Raw genomic sequence first — 17500 nt, 5'->3', positions numbered from 1 at the left:
TGAAGAAGAGGGGACACATGTTGATGTAGAAGAGACATGAAGAAGAGGGGACACATGTTGATGTAGAAGAGACATGAAGAAGAGGGGACACATGTTGATGTAGAAGAGACATGGAAGAAGAGGGGACACATGTTGATGTAGAAGAGACATGGAGAAGAGGGGACACATGTTGATGTAGAAGAGACATGAAGAAGAGGGGACACATGTTGATGTAGAAGAGACATGAAGAAGAGGGGACACATGTTGATGTAGAAGAGACATGAAGAAGAGGGGACACATGTTGATGTAGAAGAGACATGGAGAAGAGGGGACACATGTTGATGTAGAAGAGACATGAAGAAGAGGGGACACATGTTGATGTAGAAGAGACATGAAGAAGAGAGGGACACATGTTGATGTAGAAGAGACATGAAGAAGAGAGGACACATGTTGATGTAGAAGAGACATGAAGAAGAGGGGACACATGTTGATGTAGAAGAGACATGGAGAAGAGGGGACACATGTTGATGTAGAAGAGACATGAAGAAGAGGGGACACATGTTGATGTAGAAGAGACATGAAGAAGAGGGGACACATGTTGATGTAGAAGAGACATGAAGAAGAGGGGACACATGTTGATGTAGAAGAGACATGAAGAAGAGGGGACACATGTTGATGTAGAAGAGAGATGGAGAAGTGGATTTTGTATTATAGGTGACCTTTAAAAACCGACCAATCACAGCTTCTCATTGTGTGCATGACTTCCTGCTTGTTACATATGTGTTTCTTTGACTCCACATCGTCTCCAGATCATGTTTAACTTGGACCGAGTCCACATCATCCTGGACGAGATGATCCAGAACGGACACGTGGTCGAGACCAACAAGAGCCGCGTCCTCGCGCCGCTCACTGCTCTCGACAAGATGGGCGAATGAGGCGCGACAGGAAGTGATGTCACTGGGTGGATTTTATAATGTCATGAAGTGGATTTTCATAAAAGACTTGAAAGGAATCGAACCTGCAACCTCGTGACTTTCAAAGCTGTGGATGTTTGAGCAATAAGTTGTGAATGGACGTGCTGCTTTCTGACCCGAAAGCATGGATGGATTTCCCCGCATGCGTTTCAAGGATTTATGAACTTTTATTTGAATAAATACGTTTATAAAAAAAAAAGTCAAAAGGTATGCATTTTGATTTAACCCTCTGATGGCCAAAGTGAACGATACGAGTCTAAATGTCGAGGAAGGATGCTCCAGAGCCACTATTTCAAGGATGCTACTTCGAGTCTCGCAGAAGAATTGTTTCAATGTCCAGGATGCTTGGAATTCTACTGAGGCCGCCGTCCTTCGTTGCGGGAAATTTCGAGGCTGCACATGTGTATCCTCCGCGGTCTAAAAATCCCCACAATGCTTTGCGCACGGACCAATTTCCGAAATCTTTGTCGGGAAATTTAAGGCGGGGCCTCTCATATGACGCACACCTGCACACTTGCTAGCCCGTTCCATTCTTCGTTCTCCGGATGCTAGGAAGGATTCTTGCCTCGCTTCTGAAGGACCACGGGTGTTTCTCAATGTCGAGGACGCTTTCTTGGTAGGACATGTCTTCCGAGTCACTTCCTTCAGTGAATCCAGGCTGAAGACTTTTCTTTTTGTCGCTGCTTTTAATTGAACTATTCATATCTTGGACTGCACTGTAACTTTTATCCATGTATTTTTTCTTTTTATTTTATTAGCTTTTATTTTTAATGACTGATTTTAAATGCCATTTTCTTAATGTCTTTCGTTTTTTGTAAAGCACTTTGAATTGCCTTGTGTTGAAAAGTGCTATAAATAAACTTGCCTTGCCTTCTGAAACTAGGCAAGAATCCTTCCGAGCATTCGGAAAACGAAGAGTGGAACAGGCTAGCAAGTGCGCAGGTGTGCTTCGGCGGGACTCGATGACGTAGCATCCTTGAAATAGTGGCTCTGGAGTATCCTTCCTTGACAAGGAAGGATGCAAGGATGCAAGGAAGCGTCCTCGACATTGAGAAACACCCTCCGAGTCAATATTTCTTGTTTTCTTGAACCACTGTGTTTCACAAACCCCTAGTTATGTGTTTTATGTTATTATATCTTTGCATTACAACATGTTAGTGTCACGATACCGGTTTCCTCAATTTAGAAAAATACATACATTTAAAATGAATTATTTTCTGTTTATTCAGAATTGTTGAACAAAAACAAATTACATTTGATGTAAATATTATATATATTTTCTAAATTATTCAGTTGTCTTTCATTCTCTCTACACATTTTTATTGTCAATTCTTTTTGCATTATAAGATTTCTAATATGTTGTGAATCAGATGCTAAATTCACATTAAGATCTAATTCTCATGTAACAAACCAGAGTATAAAATAAAGTTAGACATCAATAATAACTTAAAAAATCAAATGTTATTCTCAAATGTGACGGTGAGTAATCGCAGAACATAAGCACCTTCATAACTCCAGTCAGTACTCTAAAGACCACAGGACTCTTCGCATTTCCACTGCAGGGCCTCGCACGGTTTAGCTAGGTCTTGGTAGGCCAGGCTCACTTTATGCTGCGTTTCCATTAGTTTAGTAGCTGGGGCGGTAACTATAGTAACGCAGTGTAGGCGGAGCCGTAACGTCATTCAATGCGAAACAAAAAACCGCCGTTAGCTGTTAGCACTCAGAGCTCCTCATATCTGCTCAGAAACTAGACAACAGTGAAACAAGTACAAACCACAGACTGCCTGTGTCATGGCGAGTACAGTCGCTGGTTTATTTATTATATTATTATTTATTTATGTCTGTAGGCCGTTGTTTTGAGTGTGGACGGTCGGAGCATATTGTAGCGACCCTATAGGGTGCTGGATGTGTCACTCAAGCATCCCCCGTCTCTCTGCCAATCACAGAGCTGCACAGTAATGCGGGCCTGTGGTTGGGGGAGCAGAGGGGGGAGGGCTGGGGAGTTGAGACCCTGCTTGTGTCTGTGTGTGTGAGTTAGGGAGTGGAGTACTGAGTGATGTTGAACCTGCGTAACCTATATCTGTATCTGTATGCGATCAAAGGATTATTAAACCTAATAACTTGAAGCCTGTTTCCGACTCCGATTGTCGAACGGTACAATATACAACGTTAGCTTAGCCAAGCGCCATTCAGAAATCACACATTTTAAAGGGTTTTCTCTGCCGTCTGTCTGCAGACTTGTCACAGCATTAATTCATGGTTTTTACTAACCGGTATCAGTGTGTTGTTACTTCGGCATCATTTTGAAACGTGTATTACAATTAAATCACGGTCAAATATGTTCATTTTGTTGTAGTTGTAGCCCCCTAGACTTCACTAGTTTAGCATACTCAGCCCGCTTGTTGGCCCGGAAAGAACCTGATTTTGGAGCCAGAAAAGCTGTGAAAAAGTACCCGCTAGCCGGAACTACGCCGAGTGGAAACGCAACAAAAACGGCTTAAACCGCGCTGTAGTGGAAATGCTCCATGTGTGCTAACTCCAGTCAGTACTCTAAAGACCACAGGACTCTTTGTTAACTTCAGACTTTGCAAACATTTTAATGATTATTTTTTTTGGAGCATACACATTTGAAAATATCTGTTTACCTCAAACTGCAACTTGAGTTAAATAAATGTTTATAATAATATACAAAGAAAATACAAGAGGGAGAGCAGAGCTTTTTCTCTTTAGATGTGCCGCGCACACAACCAGTGTTTTTGTCTCTATAGCTTCATTAAAGTAAAAGAAACACCAAATGCACTCTGACCTTTGACCTCTACAGCCGGTCAGGAACAACCCAAAAAACTGTTGCACACACACGGGAACAAAAAAGCAATAAAATAAAAAGAGAGGAAGAAGAAGCATGATTGATTGAAGGAGGAGGAGGAACAGAAGCTACCAGTCAAACCAGGCACTAAACTGAGGAGGAGGCACACACACACACACACACACACACACACACACACACACACACACACACACACACACACACACACACACACACACACACACACACACACACACACACACACACACACACACACACACACACACACACACACACACACACACACACACACACAACACACACACACACACACACACACACACACACACACACACACACACACACACACACACACACACACACACAGACGGGTGAGGAGGAGGAGGAGGATGAAGAACAACACGAGGAGACAAGGGAAGGAGGTGAGGTGAGGGGGAAAGGGTGTGAACTTTTCTTTCTTTTTATTCTGCAACATAAATCCTCCTCCTCCTCCTCGTCCTCCAGCTGTCAGTCAGTCAAGTCAGTCGGCCGGTTTCCGATTGGCCGGCTGAGCTGTCAATCACGCGGCGGCGGCGGAGGGCGGGGCGGCGAGACGGACTTGAGGAGCATGCTCAGTGAGGCGAGGGGTCAGAGGTCAGTTGAGGTGGAAGCCTTTCTCCATGGTGGCGGCTAACAGGCGCTCCCGCATGATGTCCTCGGAGGAATATTCCGGAAGCTTTAGGTAGTGAACGCACGTGTTGACGGACGGGTAGCTCGAGTCCGTGGCGTCCACCTGTCAATCACAGGGAACACGAGTTAACGAGCAATACTTTCTATTTAGAACGTGTAACAATAATACAAACAAAATTATAATAATAATTAAATGAAACTATGGATTATGATACTGTACAAGCTTAAGCAGTATCAAATTGATAAACAAAAATATTATTGACTTACAAATGATTTACCTAACTACACATCCGAAAAGGGGTGGGAAGAAGTTTACACGTATTTAATCCCACCCCTTCTCCCAAAAACTAAATTATTAACATATATTAGTTTTCTGACTGAAAACACAGTATTATATTTTACATTCAGAGAGCAGCCTACCTTTCTGACGATGGTGAGGCGGGGGTGCAGGTTGGCCAGGCCTCCGGGGGGCAGCGTGGAGCAGCCGGTGGTGAACTGGAGGAACGCTTTCCTCTCGTCAGACGACATCCCGCACAAAACTCTGACGAACCGCACAAAACCGGGACTGAAGAGGAAAACAGTTTACATTAGACAGAGAAAAACTGAAACTCCGATACATGAAGGTCTCTCCGTGGTTAACAAAAGCTCAGTTCATGTACTGTTTCTACGACGACCCCACTGGTGAATGTCTGAAGATTCTATTTGTCTTAAAATGGAGGTTGCCATCACTAAACGTCATCAAGCCCAACATTAGCCACCTTTAGCTTAGCGGTGGTGACGTGAAGTCATGTGACCGTGCTGTAGTTCCTTTATAGCCCAACATTAGCCGCCTTTAGCTTAGCGGTGCTGACGTGAAGTCATGCGACCGTGCTGTAGTTCCTTTATAGCCCAAACATTAGCCACCTTTAGCTTAGCGGTGGTGACGTGAAGTCATGTGACCGTGCTGTAGTTCCTTTATAGCCCAACATTAGCCACCTTTAGCTTAGCGGTGGTGACGTGAAGTCATGTGACCGTGCTGTAGTTCCTTTATAGCCCAACATTAGCCACCTTTAGCTTAGCGGTGGTGACATGAAGTCATGTGACCGTGCTGTAGTTCCCTCATAGCCCAACATTAGCCTCCTTTAGCTTAGCGGTGATGACGTGAAGTCATGTGACCGTGCTGTAGTTCCCTTATAGCCCAACATTAGCCTCATTTAGCTTAGCGGTGGTGACGTGAAGTCATGTGACCGTGCTGTAGTTCCTTTTAGCCCAACATTAGCCACCTTTAGCTTAGCGGTGGTGATGTGAAGTCATGTGACCGTGCTGTAGTTCCCTTATAGCCCAACATTAGCCACCTTTAGCTTAGCGGTAGTGACGTGAAGTCATGTGACCGTGCTGTAGTTCCTTTATAGCCTAACGCTAGCTTTTTACATCTTAATATACAGTTTTTACAGCTGTATTGGGTTTTTCTTTCTACCGACGGGACGCACCTGTCTCTGGTGTAACCCAGCTTTGGTTCTGTGTAGTTGACGATGTCTTCAGAAGTCCAGGACGGTGATTGGTTGCCGCAGAGGATCATCTGAACCTCCTTATGGCTGAAAGAGCTCAACTTCTCCATCGGGAACACTCGGTTAAATCCGTCTGAGGAGGAGAAGAAAAAGAGAGAAGGGGGATTTCTCATTAAAACATTTAAAGGTATATTCTCCATCTACATTTAGAGAGAGCTTATGAACAAATAAGAAGAAAAATGAAGCCATCAGTTTGTAATGACAGTCTTGTGTGTTTACCTCTGAAGGCCTCCATCTGTTTCTGGATGCCGGTGTGCATACAGAAGTCAAACATCAACTCCACGTACTCCTCTGCGTTCTCCATCGTCACCATCTACACAGAAATACACACATTGAGTATCAACTTAACGCACTCAAATCAGCCAATAAACGTCCTCAAAAAGCAGGGCAACTTTCACAGATTCACAGCCACAGAGGTGACGTCACAGCTCTGAGGTTAAGGCTGGACGATTAATCGATTTAAAAAAAAAAAAATTCTTCTTGTGTGTCAGTCATCCACAGTGCTGTGCTCCACATGCACCAGCCATTGTTAACCAATCAGAAGTGGCCCATGATAGCAGGTGATAGACTGATTGATCCAACCACCTGCCAAGTCTTTTTGAAAGTGCCTGCCCTTTCCAAATGGCTTCTCCTGCCCCTTTCACACCAACGCGTTTTCAGCTCCGGCTCGGAAAAGTACCGTTTTTTTCCTGTTCACACCGCAGAGCTCCGGAATCCGGTTCACTTCCAGCTCCAAAAAATTGTCGGTCTAGAGGCAAGAGCTTCGGAGCTAAGAGGCGCTTACGCCTCTCTTACGTCGAGGCGGGGGCAGATTCGTTGTTGAAGTAGAAGCTGAAGACCACAAAGAAGTCTTGCATTTCGCATGTGATGTTTGTAAAGTTCCAAGTAAAGTCGTCCCTTGTAAAGTCGTCCGATGCCTTCCATGTCGTTCCGTAAGAGGATAACCAAAGCGAACAGCGCTTCAATACAATCGGCCATTGTTGTTGTCGTCGATGTGAGGGATTTCAGCGCGGTTTGGATTTTATGAAGCAGGCACGTAGACGGTGACGTCGTGACGCAGCAGCGGCAGCTCTGGGCGGTGTGAGCAGAGCGGGAGCAGAACGGGGAAACCGGAGCTGAACCAGAAAAGCTCCCGCTCGGAGCTAGAAAGGGGAACGCGCTGGTGTGAAAGCCGCATCAAGATGGTTCGGTGAAACAAAGCATCTGAGTCAGGTTAGTGACGCTCCATCACGTGTTTCTATTACAGGGAGAATCTGAAACTGAAGCTCGACTTTAAAGCAACGGAAGTTTCATGTAAGTTTAGTTATTTCGCTCGTAGCTCGGGCTGCGGGGTGCTAGAGACGGGAGCACGTTGATACGACCTTCCTAGCCGGAGATATGGCCGCATTTTACAATAAACGTCCGTTGGGTCGCTTAAAAACAAATATCGCAAATCGAATCGCAATATCTGTCAGAAAATTGCAATTAGATTATTTCCCCTAATCGTGCAGCCCTGATATCAGTATGTCGTGTCTCTACTTTAAAGAGAATCCCTATCTGAGGTTTCAGGTTGTTTTTACCTCATCGTCTCCGTTTGGTTTGAGATCCACAGCTGAGAAACCGTGAACCTTCGAGGACGGACAGAACTGGAAATTCAACCTGAAGAGAAAAACAAAACGAGAGGAGGGTCAGGTCTGAGGAGCTCGGAAATGTCAGAAACTTGAAGATTTAACCCGTTTAGCCCCGAGCCTGTTTTTCAGGTCTCAGGCTCGAAAATGACTATAACTTCACTTCTAAAAGGGGTAAATTAAATGTAGATTGGATGTAGAAGTGTCAGAATCAATATAGATGTTTTTTATTTTAAAGTAAATTCAGATTGAACACAGTAAAAAACTGTAAATTATTGTGCCCGTCCAAAAACACCATTACTTATAGTGAAACCACCCTTGACTGATGGGATGGTAGACTAAAAGCTTTAGGAATCCAAACTACAACATATAATAAGTACCCTGTATCAAGATTGATGCAAAACAAGTGAAATGTAACCTTTTTAGAGAGATTTAGCAAAAAAAACACTTCTGGGGTCATTTGGGTGGATTTTCCATATCTATGGCCCCCATTGGTCGATTTTGGTGATTGACATCTCTTGTTAACCGTTAGAGCCAATGGAATCGAGGAGAAGTTCCTAAAAATCCATCTAAACATTACCCATTGGTGAATGAGTGATGCGCAGCCAGAATGCCCCAAACCGGAAGCTGTCATACACTCTCGTAGCTATCATAGCAGCTATATATGAAATCTCCGTTTTTGACATAAAAATGTAATAAACTCTCCATTCTGATTGATATTCGGGGCTTTTATTAATGTTTCATATCCCATTAGGACTTGCTAAGTGTGTGAGTTTTACCCGAGGTCCTCGATGCAGAGGGGGGGTCCGGAGCCCAGCGGGTTCCTCAGCATCAGGTCCTGCAGTCTGGTGTTCTTCTCATCTTCAGACAAACTCTTACTGGACAGAATCTGCCTCCTCTTCACCGCCAGCTCCTTCACCTCCTTCAGGAACTTCGCCCTGTGGGAGGAAGAGGAGGAGGAGGAGGATGAGGAGGAAGTAGAGAAAAGGCAAGATGGAGGGAGAGGAAATAAATTAGACATTATAATGTGCTACATCTTTATAAACTGGTTTTTAATGACTCATTATTGCCAAAGAAAACAGAAAATCTGAAACACAAGCTCCACTGTTCATTGGTGGACATTAAAAAGACACGCCCCCTTCCTATTTGTAGTTTCTTTGTAGTCTTTTGAGTCTCTTCCTGGTTGTTATGTGTCTCTTTTGGCGCTTTTCCACTAGACGTAGTTCCGGCTAACGGGTACTTTTTCACAGTTTTCTGGCTCTCCAAAATCGAAGTTCTTTCCGGGCCAACAACCGGGCTGAGTCGGGCTGAGTATGCTGAACTAGAAGAGAGAATCGCTGGCAAGGGGGCGACAACTACAACAAGATGAACATATTGGACCGTGATTTAATTGTAATACACGTTTCTAAATGATGCGGAAGTAACAACATACTGATACCGGTTAGTAAAGACCATGAATTAATGCTTTGACAAGTCTGCAGACAGACGGCAGGCGTGTTTTCTGAATGGACCAGGCTAAGCTAACGGGCTAAGCTAACGTTGTATATGCTCCGACCGTCCACACTCACAGCAACGGCCTACAGACATAAATAAAGCAGCGACTGTATTCTCCATGACACAGACAGTCTGTGGTTTGGACTTGTTTAGCTTCTGTCTAGTTTCTGAACAGATATGAGGAGCTCTGAGCTCTGAGGGCTAACAGCTAACGGCTGATGTTGGTTTTTTGTGTTTCGCATTGAAGATGACGTCACGGCTCCGCCTACACTGCGTTACTATAGTTACCGCCCCAGCTACTAAACTCTAATGGAAACGCAGCATAAAGTGAGCCTGGCCTACCAAGACCTAACTATACCGTACTAAGCCGTGCGAGGCCCTGCAGTGGAAAAGCGCCATTAGAGAGAGCAGATATACCTCCATGGCTCTTTAAAAAAAAAGAAAACTAAATAAATCAAACCGTTCTCACCTGTGCGGGTTGACCAGCTGGAAGTCGTCCCAGGTGAGGATGCCGTGGTACCAGGCGGGGGGTTTGGGCTTGGGGGGGTCCATGATGAACTCTGACTTGGAGTCTTCATCAAAGCTTCCCACCGAGTACGTCTCCTGGCTCTCCTCGGTCGAAGCCTCCGACTGCATCTCGGACAGCAGCAGGAAGGGATGCGTGTGGGGGGGTCCGTTAGGGTCGTGGCCCCTGCTCTGATACAGCAGCTTACTCATGTTGGACTTGATGTCGCCCATGCAGAGCAGCTTGAAGAAGGGCTGGGAGACGGGAAGGTCCACCAGACGGTTGTCCTGGATGCACTTGGCCAGGAACACGCCCAGGAAGTGGAACAGCTTTGTGATTCGCTCCAGTTCCTCACTGTCCTGAGGGAAGGGCGCCGCGAACAGCCCGCAGGATCGCTGCACGTAGTAACCGGGGGGCTTCAGACCGCCGCCCAGATCCACCTGAGACACGGCCAGAGGATCAGTTCATGTGAAACAACACCTCTTATGTGCAATATATACTATTCAATGTTTATTTATACAGCCCAATATCACAGAACACGTTTGTCTAAGTGTTCATTACAGATTAACGAACTAAAAGATTAATGAAAAGACGGGAAAATAATGAAAAGACAAGAGTGGAAAATACAAATAAGAAAACAATAATAACCAGCCCCTGACAGAGGAACACGTGACCCACCTGTCGGGACTCGTCGTCGGGGAAGTCGTCGTCACAGAGCCACATCCCCAGAGAGGTTCGCTGAAACTCTGCGGCCACCAGAGCGTAAAACTCCAGAGTGGGACCCAGACCTGTCCCCTCCTCACCCAGAAACTCCACCTGCACACACACGATTAATACACACACAATTAATACACACACACACACACACGATTAATACACACCGCTTCATTTGTGTGTGTTAGTGAGTGTTAGTGTCGCTTTAAAGGAAAGTATTTTAAATGTTTCCTTAAGGTTAAGTTAAGTGTGTGTTATGTTCATGGATGTATAATAAGAATTGGATACAGATGAGAGCTGCTCATTGGCTCATGAGGACAAACTGGCCTGAGAGCAAAACGTCACAAACTTGCTGTCAGAACAGAAGTACCCGTATGTAGCTCATAGAGCAGAGTTGAGTTTCCCCTTAAGCTCCGCCTCCTGTCATTACGCCCCACCCCCAATCTCCTGCTTTCAGCTCAGTTGAATGAATCGAAAAAGAAAATAAATCTGGATTCAGCTTTTAGTGCATTTTACAACTTTAAGGACCGAATTATTCTAATAAGGGCTATAAAATAGTTCATACTGGGAAGTTTATTTAGTTATACGGACATTGTAGTACCTCCGTTTGGCCACTAGGAATATTTCCCTCAGAGTCTGGAGCACTTCCTGGGGGCTTGGTTCAACCGGCCTGAAGCACCTTTAAGGTTAAGTTCTGTGTGTGTGATGTGTCTCCGTCTCACCTCCAGCACGGACTTCCTGTCTGCGTGCAGCTGCATGACGGACTCCGCCCACTCCATCATGGCTTCTCCTCGGGGCACTTTGACTCGCTCGTGTTTGAGCCGACCGACCCTGAACTCCCCGGGGTCGTCGCGCCGCACCGTGGTGGACGGCCGCGAGCGCTCCATGGTCGCCTCGCGCCGGTTCTGCAGCCACACGATCGCCCTGCAGACATATGACGGGGTCAGAGGTCAGCTAGTGAAACACTGAATCACTTTCTCGTGCTGTATTTAAGTTATGCATTGTCAAAATAAAAGCTTGGTTTGTTTTAGTATCCCATCACTTTATATTTCCTTATTTAAAGGTCACCTATCAGGCTATTTCTAGGCAATAGCAGAGGTCTCAGATATATACAAATATATAAAAAACATATCTATGAAGTGTTTTGCTCAAAATACCAAACAGATCATTCTAGCCACGCCTCATATCCCTCTGTTTCACTTCCTGTTTCTAAAGTGCTGATTCGGGGATAAAGCTTTAAAGAGGAGGGGTCTGAGCTCATGCGGGACCCGGCAGCTACCGTCTAAACTAAATGCTGCCGTGATGAAACGCCATATCATGGATCATCAAGGCTCTGAAACAGTCTGGAGCTCAAAGGCTTTCTCTCTTGCCGGTTACACCACAAGGTGAGTTCCTTTCTACTTCCTGCTTCTTCACACACATGCTCTCCAGCACAGGTTAGCTCTGAGTGTTAGCGATGCTAATGTAAACACCGACCATATTACGTCCAAAACAGTCGGGCATTGTTTCTGATAGCAACGTTTCTGATTGGCCCGTGGGTCCACATTTCAGATATTACGTCGTATCGGACGCAAATCTGGATCAGCTCCGTTGTTCCCACGTTTTTAGAGATTTGGATACGGAGGAAAAGAGAGAGGCTTTTATTCTCTGACGCTGCGTGAGTTCCCCGACACACCGGGGACACATGATGATGTAGAAAAGACATCACAAAGTGCATTTTGCATGATAGGTCCCCTTTAAGTTCATTGTCACCACACATTTAAATTCTGCTTGGTTTTTATCATCATTTCATTATTTTTGTATATATGTAATTTCCACTTAAATCTCCTCTAAGAGTTGTTATTTTATCAGAAATGTATATTCTTCACATGGGATCACTACATGTGTAAGCAACTTATCAATTATGGTTTGTATTTCTCCAATGTTTTTCCTTTTTGGCGAGATTTAGAGTTTTTACCAAAAGAAGGAACTTGCATTTATAGATTTCTCGGTCCAATGTATCCACTGCTTTGTTTCGAAATCTTATTGTGAGTTTGGTGAGGAGGCGTTCTGGATGCTTCAGACTCACCTGGACGCTCCGAACGCTGTGCAGGTGAAGTAGAGCTGTCGGGTCTCGAAGGGAATAAGGAAAGGACACTTGGAGGTGAGCTGCTCGCACCACTCGGGCAGAGCGCTGCTGGCCAGAGCAAGAGGCTCCTGGGGAACAAAGAAAACACATTCAGCACAAAACCCTGCAACCTCACCGACACGAGTCACCACGGATTAAAATGTCTGTCTATATAAGAAGCGTTTTGAGAACGGACCTCGATTTGTTGCAGGATCTTGGTTGTGATCTTCTTGCTGGTGAATTCCTCTGGAGACGCGTTGAACTGCACCTCTTCGAACTCTGAGCGAAGATAAGAAATGAAATTGAGTTCTCACACTGATTCAAGTACAGACATTTTGGAAAGTATTTAGACACGTGTAAGCAAGGACTGCCCACAGTATTGAGTTCATGCAAGTCGCTTTGGGTAAAAGCGTCTAAGAAGTGACAGGGAATTATACATTTGGTGGTTTTGTAGCGTTTCCACGTCAATATTTAGATTATTTGTTTTATTGTTATATAAAATAGTGGAAAGTTTGCATCAGATGGGATCAGACTAGTTTCCAAAACCACTGTGCAGTACTACGTATTTTAATGTTTTTCAGACCATAGAATCGGAGGGATGAAACCGTCCTTAATGGTCACAGTGAAATGTGTGCTCTGCATTTAACCCATCCTAGCACCAGGAGTCTAGGAGCAGTGGGCAGCTATTGCAATGGGAGTGGGGGGGAGTGGGTTGTCTGGTGCCTTGCTCAAGGGCACCACAGCAGGGCAGGAGGTGAACTGGGACCTCTCCAAGTAGAAGTCCACACTCCATATTTTAGGTCTGTTCGGGGACTTGAACCGGGGACCCTACGGCTCACAGTCCAAGCCCCTACTGACTGAGCCACTGCCGGACCATGTCGATGACGAGTTTAGTTTACATTTATTGTTGTGTTGTTACATATTTGATTATAATTTCTGGCAAGTTTGATAGTTATTTTTCAGTTTAGAGACAGTCAAAGCCTTTATTTGTTTCCCCTTTGTGTTCAATACATGATCTTTTTCTGGTTTCCTGCACAAAAAAATACATCAAAAATATACGTTGATTCTATAATGTGTGTGTGTGTGTGTGTGTGATAGCGGTGGGGGAAATAATCGATACAGCATAGTATCACGATACTTTGCGTGCCGATATTGTATCGATACACGGATGCCAAGTATTGATATTTTATTATATAAACTATTCATATTGCATATCCAAATTAGCTTGGCAAAGCTACCATCAAAATAAAATAACTCAATCAATCACCTGCTCTATGTGCAAAGACCTGCGTCCAATCAGCACTGTGGAAAACGAAGGCTTTTGTCACATGTTAAAGACACTGGAACCCAATATATCATGCAATCATATATATATATCGATATATCGCAGTATATCATATCGTAATATTTAGCATATATCGTAGAATCGCAATACTATCGTATCATGGGAGCCTGGTGATTCCCACCCCTAGTGTGTGTGTGTGTGTGAGAGTCCGTACCCTCCTGCAGAGTGCGTGCGTTGGAGGCTCCGTCGCCCCCGATGATATATAGGATGCGCAGCAGCTGCAGGACGTCCTCCAGCCCGCAGGCAGTCTGACTGCAGCCCGCCTTCGCCTGCGCCATCTCCCTGGCAACGGACAGGATCTCGCTACTGCTCTGATTGGTCGACAGCGAGTTCGGGCTCAGATTGCCGGAACGACTGCCGGATAAACTGATGCCGTGTTCACATACGTCCTGGAGGAGGGGGGAAATCAAAAAGGTCAGAGGTACATTTTATAATATGTTTGTAAAGCACTTTGAATCGCCTTGTGTTGAAAGGTGCTGGATCAATTATCTTGCCTTGCCTTCAGGCATTTGATTTTTCTCAAATGTTTTTATGATATTAAATGTGTTAACTTTTCAACAAAAATACCATTTATATTAATACATTTTTAGATGTATTCATATCCTGCTTCATTTGATTCCCTTACTTATTCAGGGAAATATTAAACTTGTATTTTTGAGAAATAAAAGCTCAGTTTCAAGTTAAAAGTCTAATTTAAATAAATGTTTGAAGTCCTTTTTCAATAAATGTATTCCCGTCGACAAAGTCTTTGGAGCTTTCAATAATTTCATATTGTCCCTTTTTTGGCAAATGAGAGGTTAGCTTTTTTTTACTGCTACCCTTTTGTTATACTTCTTAAGTTTTGGTCTTTGGAGGGAAGCAAAGGTAATGTTCGGTAAATATTGTATGTCTACACTGGTGAAAATGAAACGTGAATAAAGAAAAGCAGGACCTAGAATGACGTCATTGTTGGCAATAATCGTATGTTTTAGTTTGCCAACTATTTCCACCTCAGTTGATATTTATGAGATGTGGGTCAGGGTTCCTGCAGGTTTTCACCAACTCAAAGACTTTTCAAGACCTTTTCAAGACCACTTTGAATAGAATTTAAGACCTATTTCACGGCAAGAAAGTATGAAGGAAAATACGTCCCATAATGACTTACACAGTAAATGTATTCATGTTCAACATAAGAACGATGACTGAACATAACAGCACACAGAACTGTGTTAGCGACAAGTGTGTATGTGTCTCTGTATGTGTGTGTGTGTGTGATAAATTCTGATTATCAAATGTAAGACTTTTTAAGACCCCGCGGGATGCCATGAAGGAATGAATGATTGAATGGATGGATGAATGTTCTATATTATTTGAATGACTGATTGAACTCCAGCAGTATTATTTTAGGTATGTTATATGTTTAACTGCTATGCCTGCCATCTCTGCTCCGTGTCTGTGTTGTCTCCTGGGTTCTACTACTACTACCACTACTACTACTACTACCTACTACTACTACTACTACACTACTACTACACTACTACAACTAACACTACTACTACTGCTACTAACACTACTACTACAACTACTACTACTACACTACTACAACACTACTACTACTAACACTACTACTACTACTACCTACTACTACTACTACTACCTACTACTACTACTACTACTAACACTACTACTACTGCTACTAATACTACCACTACTACTACTAACACTACTACTACTACTACTAACACTACTACTACTACACTACTACTACCTACTACTACACTACTACTACTACTACTACTACTAACACTACTACTACAACTACTAACACTACTACTGCTACTAACACTACTACTACAACTACCACTACTACTACTACTACTACTACTACTAACACTACTACTACAACTACTAACACTACTACAACTACAACACTACAACTACTAACACTACTACTACTACTAGTACAACTACTACTACTAACACTACTACTACCTATTACTAACACTACTACTACTACTACTAACACTACTACTACCTATTACTAACACTACTACTACTACTACTAACACTACTACTACCTATTACTAACACTACTACTACTACTACTAGTACAACTACTACTACTAACACTACTACTACTACTACTAACACTACTACTACTACTACAACTACTAACACTACTACTACTACTACTACTAGTACAACTACTACTACTAACACTACTACTACCTATTACTAACACTACTACTACTACTACTAACACTACTACTACCTATTACTAACACTACTACTACTACTACTAACACTACTACTACCTATTACTAACACTACTACTACTACTACTACTACTACAACTACTAACACTACTACTACAACAACTACTACTACTACTACTAGTACAACTCCTACTACTACTACTAACACTACTACTACTACTACTACTACTACTACTACTACTAACACTACTACTACTACTACTACCTACTACATTATTGGCAATAATCGTATGTTTTCGTTCGCCAACTTTTCCACCTCAGTTGATATTTATGATATGTAGGTGTTATTCGAAGAGAAACATTGACTCACCATCTTTCCGCTCTCCTTCTCCTTCTCAGAGTCCTTCAGCTCTCTGTACATTATCCTGCAGGACGAAACAGAGTAAAATACTCAAACGTCTGTGAAACAAGCCAACAGTTCACCCCAGATGTAATCTTGGTTTCGGACTCTTACGTGTACGTGGGCTCCCAGATGCGCCGCAGTTTGTCGGTCTTCACGGATCCGCTGCAGGAGAGCTGCAGCAGCCGCTGGACGTAGTAAAAGATGGTGGACTTGTAGTTGGACAGCGGAAGCTCCACCTCTCGGGTCGTTCCCAGCCCCGCCACCTGAACACACACAAGCAAAAACATTTATATAACTGTTGATTTTGATTTTATACATTACAAAACTTTCTTTGTTTAACCCCAACATCTTTCCCCGACCTCTGAACCACTATTCCTGCATTATAAAGTTAGCTGATGCAGCCTGCTAGTCTAATAAGTTAGCTGATGCAGCCTGCTAGTCTAATAAGTTAGCTGATGCAGCCTGCTAGTCTAATAAGTTAGCTGATGCAGCCTGCTAGTCTAATAAGTTAGCAGATGCAGCCTGCTAGTCTAATAAGTTAGCTGATGCAGCCTGCTAGTCTAATAAGTTAGCTGATGCAGCCTGCTAGTCTAATAAGTTAGCTGATGCAGCCTGCTAGTCTAATAAGTTAGCTGATGCAGCCTGCTAGTCTAATAAGTTAGCTGATGCAGCATGCTAGTCTAATAAGTTAGCTGATGCAGCATGCTAGTCTAATAAGTTAGCAGATGCAGCCTGCTAGTCTAATAAGTTAGCTGATGCAGCCTGCTAGTCTAATAAGTTAGCTGATGCAGCCTGCTAGTCTAATAAGTTAGCTGATGCAGCCTGCTAGTCTAATAAGTTGCTGATGCAGCCTGCTAGTCTAATAAGTTAGCTGATGCAGCCTGCTAGTCTGATAAGTTAGCTGATGCAGCCTGCTAGTCTAATAAGTTAGCTGATGCAGCCTGCTAGTCTAATAAGTTAGCTGATGCAGCCTGCTAGTCTAATAAGTTAGCTGATGCAGCCTGCTAGTCTGATAAGTTAGTTGATGCAGCCTGCTAGTCTAATAAGTTAGCTGATGCAGCCTGCTAGTCTAATAAGTTAGATGATGCAGCCTGCTAGTCTAATAAGTTAGCTGATGCAGCCTGCTAGTCTAAT

The 17500-nt window shown here is 43.6% G+C and overlaps 2 protein-coding genes across 2 annotated transcripts in view; one reads left to right on the top strand and one right to left on the bottom strand.

Annotated features, from left to right (window-relative positions):
- Positions 1 to 4006, top strand: part of ap4s1 (adaptor related protein complex 4 subunit sigma 1) — an 8141-nt gene extending 4135 nt beyond the window's left edge. Inside the window, exon 6 of the mRNA XM_034079722.2 lies at positions 789 to 4006. Within this exon, the coding sequence (XP_033935613.1) occupies positions 789 to 914 (126 nt within the window). The 3' untranslated portion in view covers positions 915 to 4006. The remainder of the gene's footprint in view (positions 1 to 788) is intronic.
- Positions 4007 to 4224: 218 nt separating this feature from the next.
- Positions 4225 to 17500, bottom strand: part of hectd1 (HECT domain containing 1) — a 58588-nt gene continuing 45312 nt past the window's right edge. Inside the window, exons 29-42 of the mRNA XM_034079723.1 lie at positions 16478 to 16629; positions 16334 to 16388; positions 13923 to 14157; positions 12620 to 12702; positions 12385 to 12512; positions 11039 to 11240; positions 10281 to 10418; positions 9567 to 10042; positions 8383 to 8541; positions 7556 to 7634; positions 6216 to 6309; positions 5919 to 6069; positions 4870 to 5014; positions 4225 to 4552 (exon numbers count right to left, since the gene is read on the bottom strand). Of these exons, the coding sequence (XP_033935614.1) occupies positions 4415 to 4552; positions 4870 to 5014; positions 5919 to 6069; positions 6216 to 6309; positions 7556 to 7634; positions 8383 to 8541; positions 9567 to 10042; positions 10281 to 10418; positions 11039 to 11240; positions 12385 to 12512; positions 12620 to 12702; positions 13923 to 14157; positions 16334 to 16388; positions 16478 to 16629 (2235 nt within the window). The 3' untranslated portion in view covers positions 4225 to 4414. The remainder of the gene's footprint in view (positions 4553 to 4869; positions 5015 to 5918; positions 6070 to 6215; positions 6310 to 7555; positions 7635 to 8382; positions 8542 to 9566; positions 10043 to 10280; positions 10419 to 11038; positions 11241 to 12384; positions 12513 to 12619; positions 12703 to 13922; positions 14158 to 16333; positions 16389 to 16477; positions 16630 to 17500) is intronic.

This window comes from Pseudochaenichthys georgianus, unplaced genomic scaffold (assembly GCF_902827115.2).
Source record: "Pseudochaenichthys georgianus unplaced genomic scaffold, fPseGeo1.2 scaffold_704_arrow_ctg1, whole genome shotgun sequence".
Lineage (NCBI taxonomy): Eukaryota > Metazoa > Chordata > Actinopteri > Perciformes > Channichthyidae > Pseudochaenichthys > Pseudochaenichthys georgianus.
Note: the sequence above shows the minus strand (reverse complement) of the source record. Positions and strands in the feature narration are given on the sequence as shown.